This window comes from Sturnus vulgaris, chromosome 5 (assembly GCF_052056855.1).
Source record: "Sturnus vulgaris isolate bStuVul1 chromosome 5, bStuVul1.hap1, whole genome shotgun sequence".
Lineage (NCBI taxonomy): Eukaryota > Metazoa > Chordata > Aves > Passeriformes > Sturnidae > Sturnus > Sturnus vulgaris.
In genome coordinates, this window is record NC_142247.1 from 36041484 (window position 1) to 36055764 (window position 14281).

At 43.7% G+C, this 14281-nt stretch overlaps 1 protein-coding gene across 1 annotated transcript in view; it reads right to left on the bottom strand.

The window, feature by feature from the left end:
* Nucleotides 1-782: 782 nt before the first annotated feature.
* DENND5B (DENN domain containing 5B) overlaps nucleotides 783-14281 on the bottom strand; it is a 103629-nt gene continuing 90130 nt past the window's right edge. Inside the window, exons 13-21 of the mRNA XM_014876962.2 lie at nucleotides 13233-13361; nucleotides 12382-12503; nucleotides 10500-10645; nucleotides 8719-8837; nucleotides 7511-7698; nucleotides 6795-6877; nucleotides 6523-6649; nucleotides 5566-5740; nucleotides 783-4712 (exon numbers count right to left, since the gene is read on the bottom strand). Coding sequence (XP_014732448.2) covers nucleotides 4529-4712; nucleotides 5566-5740; nucleotides 6523-6649; nucleotides 6795-6877; nucleotides 7511-7698; nucleotides 8719-8837; nucleotides 10500-10645; nucleotides 12382-12503; nucleotides 13233-13361 — 1273 coding nt within the window. The 3' untranslated portion in view covers nucleotides 783-4528. The remainder of the gene's footprint in view (nucleotides 4713-5565; nucleotides 5741-6522; nucleotides 6650-6794; nucleotides 6878-7510; nucleotides 7699-8718; nucleotides 8838-10499; nucleotides 10646-12381; nucleotides 12504-13232; nucleotides 13362-14281) is intronic.

Sequence of the window (14281 nt, forward strand, 5' to 3'; positions counted from 1 at the left end):
CCTCTCTTCAAAACAGAGTTAAAATGAATGAACAGACATGCCAAGCACACACACATGCAGGGCTCTGCATTTCAAACTGTCAAAGTTTTCAAAAATTCTCCTATTTTTGCTAATTCCAGCATATCTGAAACTGGGAGGGACATGGGGGAACTTTCTGAAAATCCAGTCCAACTTAGAAAAGAGGGAATTTCACTGTCTTTTCTTTTTTTTCTTTGCACCTCTTTTATTGCAGGCATTCATGTCCCTCTTGTCCATCAACCTTCCTTCTTCCACAACATGCCACCTGACAGATAGGAAAGCATGAGCTTCATTCCAGCATTTTAACCCTGAGTTCAAATAGTAGAGCAACTCATGTCAAGAGAGGAAAGAGACTCTTTGCTGCAGGTTAATCCCATCCTCCTTCTCCCCACTCCTCCAGATACTGAGGGCAAAGCAATCCTGGTTGCCTAGCGAATGCCACTGTGGTAAGAGCTCAGCTTCACTGTGATCCCATTTCTGCCCTGCAACCAGCCACCTTTTCCACACAAGACATGGAATAAAGAGCTGCTCGGACTCTGCATGGTCTCTGCCTCCCCTTTGTGTCAGGGGAGGCAGAAGGGCTGGTTTTGGGAACAGTCCTTCACATCCCCTTCTCCCCAGCTTTGCTCCAGCAAGTTCCCAGTACCAGAGTCACCATCAGCTGGATCATTCTGTTCAGCTTGTTCCCTCCAGGCTCAGATCAGCTCCTCAGCTTGAGACCCAAATCTCTGGGTTCCTCTGCAAGGAGAAAGTGACACCAACCATTATTCTCACAGTTTTATTTGTAAAGGACATATCATGAAAAGCTGTATTTCAATGTATTTCAAAACCTGAAAAAACCCATGTTGGTTTGTGGTGTGTATGTTAAAGTGCTTGATAAAACAATACTTTTACTAATGTCGTCTTGAAAATAATCCAGTTCTTATTCTGTTAGTAATAATGTAAAGACAAAATATACTTAATGGAGACATTCAGGGATCATTTTAAGCTATACAGGGCACATTTGTACATTTCAAGTGTAACACACAATATTTCCCCTCACGATGCGCACCTTCATTTGATTGAAAGAAGGAATTTTCTCAAATACGCTGCTGCGCAACTACCCTAAAAACACATTTTTGAACAATGATATAGCTAATTACACAAACCAACTTGGAATAAACATGAGTAGATTTTTCACTAAACAGTACAACTTCATTTATTTCAGAGAATTATAATTACACATTTTGTACATTGTGAGGCATTTGATTCTCTGACTCCCTCAATTACCATGCTGGCTGTTAGTACAACTGGACTATGCAAACTCAGACATCTGCAGGCGGGCAACGGATAGGAATTTTTCTGTTTTTTTAAAAAAGCAGATACCAGAGAGCTTTGGTCTTTTCCAAGATTCCCTTTCTCAACCAAAGAAGGTGCTTTAACACTGAAGTAAAAACTGTGTTAGCTTAGAAGAATCCTGATGGGTTTCTCACCATTCTAGTGGATAGAATGATTTCTGTAAACCTTACAGAAAAAAACCTCACAGTTTTCAATCAACAAAATAGTCCACTAAAAAAACCCCAAAACATACATGATAAAATAAAAATTCACTATGAAAAACCGTTTTCCCAAGGTGGTCAAATAACTACTCTAGGAATCCGAGGGACTCAGCTGTGCCCCTTTCAACACATCTTGGGGTGGTTTATTGCCTACAAGGAAACATGAGACATACATAATTTTTATTGTATTATTATTAATATGATGTGAAACCTGACAAAACCAAACAAGTCAACACTTGCTGAAGAAGCTGAGGTGAAATTGTTTTAAGTGCTAAAGGTTTCTTAATGTAGTCTGAAATAGGGAAAGGCCCTGATTTGAATTTTAAAAATTCTCAGGTTTTGACTTCTTTTAACTTAAGAAAGACTTAATGTAGTTATTGCCTTTTTTCTCTGTGTGTGGTTTATTCATTTAAATAAATGACCTTTAGAGGTGCCTACATTTCTACTTTATCCTGCTTGGACTTAATCCTTGTCATGTCAGATGAATGCCACGATTGCTCCAGTCACACGTAGCCTTTGGAGAAGTCTGCAGCAGTGTACTTTGGGAAGCATCCAGCCCACAAATGCAGATGATGCTGTGAAGAAATCCAAGGACTAAAGAGGTGGTTATTTCAGTAAAATGAAAGTCACTTAGACTGGGCTGGGCGTGAAAAAATCCTGTATAGCAGTCATTAAACATGAAAGGCCTGAGTTGTAATAGAAATCAAAACATCCTAAGCAGTCATTACCAAATAATGCTGCCACATGGTTTCTGGTGCTAAATGTATAATTCATTGATAGAGTTAAGTACAGGGACACATTTTCAATTGCTGCTGAAGGGCTGTCATGCATCATCTGCTGACTTTAAGCAGACACGCCTGGCCACACGAAAATTCTAACACTCCAAATTTCACATTTCTGGAAATGTAAGAGAGATGTCATACAGCTGTGGGCTCTGACTACTAACTCGAGACACATTTCACAGCCTTTAGAGATTCACACTCACAACAATGATATGGCAGTGCTACCTGCAGTATTTGAGATGAGTTCAGTCAGTTTAAGGAAGCATAAGCTCAGGAGGAAAGAATGGTTATTGAAAGCTGGAACCCTCATTAAAGTGGAAGGCTCCTCGACAGTATTATTTTACTTCTTTCTTAGAAACGAAGAAGACTTCTATAACAAAAAACTCTCCAATGGAACGAAGTTACACAAAGAGTTTTCTTCTGGTTGGGAGTCTGATGTAAAACACTGAAGTGAGTGCTGTTCTAAGAACTGGGCAGCAGAAGGGCCACAGGAAAGTAGGGAAGCTTGACAAAAGGCAGGTGAGAAAGCAAACCCTCATTTCCATCCTCTTTCCTTCTCCTTATCTCCCATCCCTCTTTCCACCATGTGCACACTATGCCCAGACCTGCCACTGTCCACCATTGCCAAGCCACCCCCAGTGCCACTTGAGAGCACAGTGCAAGGCAACACACTTAGAGAATCAGTCAGGGGCCTTTCCCAAGCCTCAGCTGGCAATGAGACATCCAAAGAATCCACTGACCAAATGCCCAGGATTGTAGGGAATAAACAACTGAAAACAAAAAACTGTATTTAAACTAATTTCCAAAAATTAAAACCAGGTGAAGCTGTGTCCTCAGATCCTTCCGACTCCCATCTACAAGAATGGAAAATACACTCCATATTTGCTGCATGGTATTCACAAGGTGGTTTTGATATAATCTCTTGTTCAATTTGTATCATACAGTTGCTCCCAGCTCCTCATCAAGAGCTGTATCTCTACACATGCACTGTATTAGTAACATATTAACTGGAAAGAGTATAGGAGAGAAGCCTCAAAATACCAACATGACTTTTTTCCCCTCCTTTTGCTTAATTCCTTTTATTTTTGTAGCTGGATAATTAAAAAAAAAGTCATCCAAGATCCTGTACTCCCCCAGGAACATTCATTCTGCAGGACAAAGGAAGACTCATAACCTGTCAGCATTTCAAAGCCAGCTGATACAGTTCAGTAGCACAGCAAGAGCAGCATTTGTGGCTCTACAGCAATGATTCTTCTCAAGTACAGCAAGAATTTGGTATAAACCAAATTCCTCATCATGAGAAAGAAAAGGGTCATCCACAACACAAACTGGCTGAGGGTGAATCATGAGAACATCTAGACAGGGAAGGGACACACTGAGCCAGTCAAGCAAGCCACCATTCGCCATCTCAGGCTGCAACAGCAAGGCTTCAACAGGTGTCTCATCCTCTCAGGCTCTGAGGCTGACAGCAGTCCTCTCCAGTGTTTAAGCATTCCAACACTTGTTTCCCCTTTTGGAGATCAACAGGAGTGACACAAAAGACCTTACAGAAAAAAATGACAACTCATGACTTCCACACATAGGAAGGTGAGTCTTCGAACAAACAACAAACTAAGAGAGACCATGTACAGTAGGGTAAACCAGCATATGCTTACAGTATTTCCAAGAGTGACACAATCACAATGGCTACATAAGGATATCTGCTGTATTAATTTGCAATACCTGAAAAAAGCCCTGCTGAGTTTGCGCTGTATTTACACGTTGATTGGCTTCTTCCTCACAAGCAAGTAGCGGCATCCCTTCCCACCTTGGTCCTTCCCTCCCTCCCCCAAATCCTTCCCCTGGGTTTAAACTACTCATAATCAGAACAGGAACATTCAGTCTAAGAAAAATTTCTTAGAGTAATATAATTTCTTAAAGAAGATAGCATATTTACACACATCTAACACATGAAAATACTCTATTTTTTGTACTAAATTTCTGTTTCAAATAAACTACAATACTGCATCTTAGCTTTCTGCAGCTTTAGAGGCCAGTCCCCATCGGGCACAAACCGGGCTTCCCAATCCTGCTTCCACTAGCAGCTTTGCCTTACAGTGGTGCACTACCATGGCATTCAAGTCCTTGCAGGTCTCCAATTGTGGTTTGCTTGTTTGGGAAAGGAGTAATGAAGTTCTCAGCAAAGCCATGCTAAACATCCACTCCTTTAATAAGCGATCCTTCTAGGATGATGTTGAAATCTTGCAATGTCTGTAGGACTCGGATTAGGGAGTTGACAGTCATGCGGTCCCGGAGGAGAGCGTTCTCCTCGTACATCCTGGTGATGGGCGGGCACTCTGCCAGCAGCGGGATCCACTGAGACAGCAAGTGGTCCCTGCAAAGGGCAGGACAGGAATTGTTACAGCACCAAGTACAACAGACCTCACATTGGAATTCTTCTCCAAGACCACAACCCAAAACATGCAGCCCCTTTTGGTGAGCGGTGGGTGTTGTTTGCACGTACAAGTTTGCCGTGTAATCGCAACTCTTTATTTGGTTAGTAAAATACTACCTACTGTAGAAATGAAAATTGAAAGGTATTAGCAGAATTGGACATTTGTAAGAATTCAGGAACATTTTCAGATATGGAGCTAGGGAAGTAAAACTCGAGGAAAATCTGAAAGACTCTTTGCCAACTGGTTTTCCAAGTATCCGCACAGATAAGACAAAAATGGTACTTATTTCTAGACATACCAACTTCTACCCTCCAAAATACAGCTAAGTCTCACCCTCCTGCCCCTCCCCAACTGCAAGACAGAAAGTACTCTATCAGGAAAGAAAGATTCATCTAGAACAGTTCTGTCAAAATTATAACAGGCATCTCATTTTCACAAGCAATTGAATGGGGATTTAGAAATTTACCAGCTCCTGAAACGGAACTCTACATTCCTGAAGTCAGTACTTCATTAAAAATAGCATTTCAAGACAGATTTCATACACATGACTGTCAAGCTAACAGTTATAAAAAAGCTCAAAACATTTTTAGCAGTTTAGACACTAGCCATTTTATTATTAGTGCTTCTTTGCTCCAATTTTTGACGTAGTACTAAATCTGCCTAAAATAGGCACTGGATAATAGATAGGTGTGAGATGTCTTAAAATGGAAAATTAAAGATAATTACAATGGTGGAAAAATATTCTTCTAGTCTAATGCCAGAGGATACACATAATGAAGAGCAGTTCAGTACCTTGTCCCCAGGCAAACCAAGATTTGGAATTTGCCATCCTTTCCAATGTTCCTTGGAGCTGTATTGATGGCATTGACATAATGACAGAAGGTTTTGCATGAAGATCTCTGAAGCAAAAGGGCCTCCTCATTGTCTCCAATCTGATCACTTGTTTCAAAGTAAGCAACAGCTTTCTCTGTGGTAGGGAGAACATCAGAACCCAGTGAGAAGACGCACTTCATTGTGACACAGAATCACACAAGGGAATCCTCAAAAAGCAACCTGCTGAGAGCTATTCCACAGTTTATCTCTGAATTCCTGACTCTGAAGACCATAGGAAGGTGGTCACCTTCACTTTTGCCATGGCACAGCACTGGTCAGGCTGGCTGATGGCTAACACAGGTAACACCAAGAAGTGGCAACAGAGCACCCCTCAGTGGTTTCACTCTAAGTGATACCATCAGCATTGATTCTTCACTTTTTCTGAGTAAGCACTTACCTTCAGGCTGAGCATCTCCACCTGCAAGCCTGTTCTAAGGGAGGAAGTACACCTTAAATTACCCCTACATAGGCCTAGAGGTAATGATCACTAGAAGACCAGTGCAATGATTAGGAGAGTTCTCAAAAACCAGAAATCCAAACCTTCCACTCCCTGCCCCTTCTCAGCTCACCCCCTAACACCAGTTGCTCCTCTACCCCAAACTCCAGCCTACCTTCTTTCTCTCAGAAAAGCAGCTGTTTGAACTAGGAACTCTTAAATTTCTGCACAGACTCACACTCTTCTCTTACAGAGTTTAGTATTTCTCATCTGCCATTGGGTTTCTCATTGACTTTAAGCAACCTGGAGCAGGGGCTTGTCAGGAGAATGACCAAAAAAAACCAACAAACCCTAGTTGATGAGAATCCAAGGACTGAGAGCTCTCATGAGAGGAGTCATTTTGCCCTAAACCTTCTCCTCCAAATCATATACCAGCTTACCTATGAAATCCCAGATGAAGACATTCTTATGAAAAATGCGAGCTGATTTGAATCCATGGTGGAAGACCTGCTCCAGTGCTGCAACCAGACCATTTTCTCCACACAACAGAATGGTAAGGCTCCCTCTCTGTGGAAAAGGGAGAGTTGGTAAGTACAACTCACCTCGTTTGGATGCCAGAAACTTCAGATCTAAAGCTAGTACATCTACTGGTACTTCAGTGCCATTTCTGTTTATAAAAATTTGCAGGCAAGTAATGAAAAGTAGGAATTACCTCTTTCTCTGGCTTGTGGAAGTGTTTCACAATATTATTCACAGCTTCCCCGATTCCCTCTTGGATCTGCCCCGCATTAGGCTCTGTGAAATGATGGAGAGCAGGCTAGCTGAAGGTTAATCTTTCCTTGCTTGACATTTCAGCACTCACGCCCTCTAATTTCACAGGAGCTGGACAGATGTATGAACAGGATCTACACTGTCCCATCTCTGTGCTTGAGCAGAGAATGCCTCGTGTGACCCTCACAGTCCCGTGTCCTGTTGCAGCCAAGAGCAGTTCCTCATAAAAGCTAATTTTAGGGATGTGAGGCTGAAGTGCCCTAGGGTCCCTGCAGAGATAAGCTCTGGCAGAAGGCAGCCCACAGCAGCCACATCAAGCTTTGAGCTGCCTGTCTTCCCGCAGACTGCAAAGCGAGCTGGGAGGCTGAGCAGCATCAGCTACTGCAAATTCTGCTGCCTCCTCCTCCCTCATCTCACATCTCCATGCTCCAAAGAAAGAGATTAGTCTCTCTCAGCAATCAAAAGGGGACATTGAAAGAGGCAACGTGTACGTCACAGAGCGAACAGCAAACAGGGAAGGCAGGAAAAGCTCATCAGCTTGCAGCTGCTGCTCTGCACCAAAGCCTTGCTTCAGGATGAACCCTCCTGTTCACAGCAGCTTTTCCCCCAGCAGTTGGCAGCTTCTCTCTGACCCTGGCGAGGCAGGCAAGGACTTACTGGTGTTCCTTCCTGTGAGGGAAGTGATGCTCAGCCGCCGAGTCACAGTGGGAGATTTCTGCTGGGGCGGGGTGCGGCACTGCTTTCCCAGCTCCTCGTCAGACGTGGAGGACACCAGCTCTCCAATGAGGATTCGCTCCAGACTGCCATCATCGACGCCTTTTCCCAGCCACCGCCCACAGGGGAACCTGCAGCGCGCCCAGGACAAGCACAGGTCAGCCACACGCACGGTGCAGCCTGATCGCAGAGCTGGGGGACAGCTGGCACCCAATAAACACTGCTAACCGGGAATACTTCGCTCCCAGAAAATTCTCACAAAGCAGAGCTCTGCAGGAGCAGCCCCTGCACTGCAACAGAACCGTCCTTAGAAACAGGGAAATATGCAAAGCTTGGGTCACATACATATTTTATGGCCCACATCTTGTTTCCTGCCAAGTTATTTTGCACTTGCAACTACAATTGAGATGCAGCCTTTAAGAGCGTTGTGATGATTAACAACCAAATCCCCACAGAATTTCCACCCAGCTGAGGCTGTGACATCTCCTCATCCTCAGACCTCACCTGCTGTACCTTTGGATCTCATACACAGCCCTAATGAAATCCATGCCCACAACCCTATTCCTTTTATCCCATGTCCTCCTACTCTCCCCTACACACTGTGGCCAACTCAGATCTGGAGCTCACCTCTCTGAATTGCAGTTTTCCAAGTTCACATTTTTTAAAAAACTGAGTCGGCTTAGCCACGTTTTGTAAAATCAACGACGAATTTGGAGATAATTTTGACACAGATGTGCTGAGTATAGGATTAAGAAATCATCTAAACCTTTTATTTTCCTAATATTTCCCCCAGAACATAATTTCAGCTCTTGGGGTTTAAAGAGTTAATTTGTGCACAATTTTACCACACTACTTTAAATCAAGAGCTCTAATTATTAGACATAAACATACAAATCACTACAAAACTATCCATACTGTCTCAGAAAGATGCAAAGAAAATCCTGCACTCAAATCTCATTTAATATTTATCAGATTATCTGACTTCAACTAAGGCTTCTGAAATGAGAGAACCACGGGTAGGGGAGACCAACCCAATCCTATCAGGGTCCCAAATCAGCCCCAGTCAGAGATAAGGAGAAGGTGAACGCCGCCTTGCTTTCTCTAAATTCAACAAGAATTTCAGACAAGGAAAATTACAACTTGTTGCTTACTTGTACGTGTGTCCTGTTATTTCATTCCTGACCATGACACAATCAACCAGCCACTTGGCCAGTAGCCCTGAGTTGTCATGACCAATCTGAACGGTCGTCAGCTTCCCCAAGTTCTGGCACTGAAATGAGTAACAGTTTTTGCTTCATTTAAAAAAGAACAGACAACACACACCCCCCCCACCACATGCACGCATATGGTCTCAAATATAGGCTTTTATTCAATTTTCTAGTTTTCTTTGATTTATAGAACAAGTATTTTCGACCAAACACGCAGAGCATTTTCAAAAGCAGCATAATTATTTTAAGACAGGAGAAAATAAATAAAATTGTTAAAAGCTTGTGGAGAGATTACATTCTTTGTTGGGAGTGCTCACTCTGAATATTTCTGAGAAGTATTAATGAGACATTTCTGAGTAAGGTGACAAAAAGGTATATTTTTGCAGAAGAAATAGATCTTCAGCTTACAAATACAAAGAACTTTTCAAAAATTCATTTGGAACATACTGACCTTCAGCTGACTCACTCCACACTATGCAACAGTCCCTAGATCCTTTATTATTTTCAAAGATTGATTTGCTTATTGTTGAGCCAAACAAAAATCACTTACTTGAGACTCAGCATCACAAAGACACAGAAGAAGGAAAACAAGGCACTGCGAATTCCAGTGCAATATGTAATTGTAGGTGGGGCTGGCAACAACATCTGTTAACGTCACCTAAACACTTCCCTTGAAAGACCTTGGTTTTCACTGCTTCTGGTGCTGCCAAACAAGCAGCTTGGGCTGACATTTTCTGTAAGTGGGTGGATACCCAAGTTGGTATTTTAGGAAAGTTTCAGCCAAAGGAATAATCCAGAACAGCATCAATATGGTCCTTAGAAATATCTAAATATGTCATTTTGCCTATTAGAAGCCTGGAGATCTTTCCTACAAACTAGGAAAATCTGAAATGAGATGTGGGCATTTATCTCAAAAATATCCTTTCTTTGTCAAAATCGACCTATATTTGGCAAGAGGCTTTTTTTATTATTGTTGTTGAAGATCAGTCTGCATATGCTCAGTGGATGCAACCTCAATTTCAGCAGCAGATTTTCCTACAAAATCACTCCTTAATGGATATGGTACAGCCCAGAGCTAGAGGAGCTTGATGGGGTTTTCCCTGCAATTCCCGCTACCAGCTGCTTTGCCATGGCACCGAGCCAACCTGTAATTGCTGGGTGGGAAAACAGAGGGGAATGCAAAGAGAAAACCCCAGCAAGCCTAGGAGAGAGAGCCCCGGGGGGATTGCAGCTCCGGTGTGCCACGGACAGCACCTGAGGCTGGCATGCTGAAGAGCAATGCCAGACAATGGGCTGAGAAGAAATTTGGGACTGGCCAGAAGTCAAAAGGAACCTGGGTGGTGGTTAGTGGAAAGACAGAGTGAAAGAAGGGAAAATAAACACTTGGAAGGGAGAAGAGGAGTTAGAAATGAGCACTGAAAGAGAAAATTAGGCAAGGAGACATGGAAGGGAACGAAATGTGGAAATAGATAGGCAAGGTGAGGAATTCTGCGCTGGACAGGGACAGCAGCAAGACCTGTGGTTAAAAGTGGTGTGTGCTCACAGGAAACCTTCATCTCACACAAGAAGGGCGGGCTATTTTCCTGTACATCTTTGAACCTACAGTAATGTTGAAAATCAGGACCGAACCTGAAATGCTGTGCTCTTAAAAACCCCTTAACAAATTAATTTTCTTTAGAAGCATGTTTCAAATTGAAAGGAAAACGTGAAGAGCACGTACTCACCTCAAACGTCATTTCTAGGTGGTTTTTAGGAATCTGCATGACACCACTATCTCCCAGTTCTCCTGATACACATATCCATGGGTTTGACGTGGTTATTGCATTGCTTAGTTTTTTGATGGGAATTATCACTGACCTGTAAGGGATCACTGAGAACAGGCAGAGGGGGAAGTATGTTAGTCTTGATCTATTCCCCCCCCCCCCGCCCCTTACAGCAAACGCAATTTCTGGCGCAAACCACGCCGTTCTCTTGAAGGGAAGCTGTCGTTCCTGTCTCAGAAGGAAGCAGGAGACCCCTGCCACTGTCGGCGGGGCAGCGGTGCCGCACGGTGGAGCTGCAGCCCCGCGGCGCGGCCGGGACAGCGGGGCCGGGACAGCGGGGCCGGGACAGCGCGGCAGCCGCTCCGGAGCAGCGTGCGGAGGATGGGGCAGGTCACGGGGAAAGGAATGTCACAGCCATTCAGCAGTCTGGTTTTTTTAAGGGCCCTTTAGAAGCCATCTAGTCCAACCCCCTGCAGTGAGCAGAGCCATCTTCAGACTGCTCACAGCCCTGTCCGACCTGACCTTGAACACTCCCAGGGATAGCGCATCCACAACTTTTCTGGGCAACCTGTGCCAGGGTCTCACTACCCAAAATTTTAAAACTTCTTCTTTATAGCTAACCAAAATTGACCCCTTTTACTTTAAAACCATCACCCCTTGTCCTGCTGCAACACGTAAATTATAAAATGTTTGTTCCCATCTTTTGTATAGGTCCCCTTCAATTACCGAATGGCTGCAACAGGAAATGTTGGCATGGCTGCTAACACCACAGCCAGACTCTCGGGTCTGGTGTGTCTCTCTGGACATACCCCTCTTTATTCTAATTCCTGTTCTTATTCTCTTACACTTCTGCTTTTAAATCTGTACCACTCATACATGCTTAAGACAAGGACTGCCAGGCACCCCAATTTGGATTTGACTCTAACACTGCACCTCTAGCACTGCAAGACTCACTCTCCCCTTATGTTTCATAAGCTGCCTTTTTGACTGGGGAAGCTAAGCCAGACTCTTTTACTTTTGTGTGCCAGCCAATCATACTGCACTCAAAAAATGTCCTCAAATCCCAAGCACTTGTCCTACAGTAGAAAGCTGTTAAGTTGGATGCCCCACAGAAATAAGGTAATCAAGGATGAATAAATCTCTTTGTGCTGCACTAGCTCTGAGGGGATATATTGCTTTAAGAGGAGAAAAAGTCCCTGTTTTGACAGCCATGGAAAACTTGCTTCACTTCACTGTGAACAGGCAGGAAAATTAAAAATAGCAGCTGCCCAGGTGAATCCAAACAATTAGGTGATCTAATGGGATCTTGTTTTTTCTGCACTGTCCAGTACTGAAGAGACAAAGATTCATTTCCAGATATTAATGCAACCTCTGCTCTCCTTACAAGAGAGAGTGAGAAAGGGAATCTTTCTGGCATTTAAGAAGAGACAAAACCAGATTAAAAATACACAGAGGAGCACAAAGTATTTCATCCTCCAATCTTCCATCTCCTCCTCAGTCTGAGGAGAGCAGGCTGCTAGTATGCACACTTAATGAAGGCCAGAAAGAAGCATTAGGAGGTAGAGGACCTGTCTGGGAGGGAAGCTGAAAGAAACTATACAGAGAGCAGCATTTTCTGCTGATTACTCTCCTTTGTGCAATGCTCCTATCCAGAGCACTCCCACACAACCTTGACACTCCAGCTGGTTTCCCAGAGCAACACACAGCACCCAGGAGCCCCGCAGCAACAACCAAGGCTTCCAGATAAGGGCTCAGCTACTCAGGCACCAGCAGCATCATCTCTTACAAACCATGACAGAAACTAATTTTTAGTCAGGGGGAGAAAATTGATTCTCCAACTCACTGATTGTAGTGAAGACGCTTGTGAAGCAGAAGTAATCCACAGCATTAAGTGAGAGCAGGTGATACAGAAACTGTTCCCGTTCTTCTTCACAGCGCAGGAAAGCGTAACGCTTGTAAAGTTTCCTGGCAGAAACAAGCACATGGCATTTTTGTTGTTGCTGTTGAAAAAGCATCTTAAAAGGTGTTTGAATCTCAAAATACCAAATGAAGAGTGGCTCTTAATGGGAGATATGACTCCTCAATAACAGAAGCTGCTAGAAACCCACAGAGGGCATGTAAATGTGCTACGTGTGTTTTACAGAGCACTCTTGGCTCCTCACTCCCACAGCAAGGCTACTGAGTTCATCTCAATTTGGGGTTTGCTGCAAAGCACAGGTAAAAACTAATACTACTCACAGCAGCAGATCTGAACCAACATACAGCAACCTCATTTCTTCCCCATCTTCACAGTGGGAACACTGTGGAATGGTCTCATCTAATAACCTCATCTTCCATCTGCTCCCTACTGCGACAGAAAACTCAGCAGAATGCACCAAGCAGCAGCTGGGGTCCTCCTGCCACCCTGTCAGTTCAAGGATCTATAGGGCTGCAATGTGGATCAGTGCAGGGATCTGACCAAGAACTAATGCCTCCTTCCTGAAATCTGGGATGTGTTTTCCATGCAGATTAACAGACTTTTGCCCTGCTGGGTGGGCAGTACCACCTCTACCAGCTCCCCCCTGCCCTTCAATCACTTCTAGCTGGAAACCACAGCACTCAAACAGGATGCCTGGCTGTACCCCAAGCAGCAGCACCTTGAGACATCACTTTCACAATGTGAAAGTGAAGGTTTAAAGAAAAGAGCTGGCTTACTTCGCAAGTGGCTGGTTGGAAAGCAGCTGCTTCAGGTGCTGAGACAAAAGCTTCTTCTCCAGAGAAAGTCTTATCCAGGCTCGGGCTCGCCCCACATCAGTCTTTATCTCACTCATGTTCTGAACGTGCCTGAAATGTGTGGGGAATAAATAGATGAATCAGAAAAATTTTGCATGCTTCAAATGGCAACATCCAGTGTGACGATGCAGCAAGTGAACCGGAAAATGTCTTCTGACACAGCTTCTGGAGAGATCCCCAGCAGGGCCCCCCAGAACCTTGCACTGTGGCAGAGATCCCTCTTATGGACACTGGTAACATTAAAAAAAAGTAGGCACCTTGTGAGACCCACTTATATCTCAGCTGCCCCCTCTCAAGCTGCTGACTTGAACGGGTGTATCTGGGAGGGCAGAGGACAAATACCTGTCCTGAGAGTTTCTCCAAACTACAGTGGCTCTGAAGGTTCTAACAAACCCCTTGAGGGCAGCAGCAATGGCACATCTGAGAAAATGAGGATGCCAAGGCAAAAACAGCAACAGGAAGCTGCAAGCAGAATCACATTTTTAGGGATACAAGAGGCCTTCTTGTAAGTGATACTTTGAACAGCCCTCCATATGTTTCATCTGTAGGAAAGCAGAACTGTTCCATAGGGGCTTTCTTCTATGGTTTTGCTTTTCTTTTTTTCTTTTTAAACTTCCCACATTTCAGTTTGGAGAATGCCAGAAACTCTAGTTTTAGAGCACAGGGAGTTTTAGAAGAAGAAAAGAACTGCCATGGCAGGATGAAGTTGCTTCCATAAATTCCCCTCTTGGTTAAATAAAAAACAAGAAAAATGAGGAACATTTTTCAGCAGGGGAAAGAAAAGGCTGCAATTTATTAATTTTCATTAAACTCGTCAAACTCAGACCTCCAAATATCCATGGCAGGCTCCAAGTACCATTAGCTGAAGTCTGAACTAATCCCAGTTGCAATTTACTGTCCAACTCCTGCAACTTCTTTGCCTTCCTCCTCAGCATTGCAGAATGTTGGGGGATGTGGCAATATTTACTCCA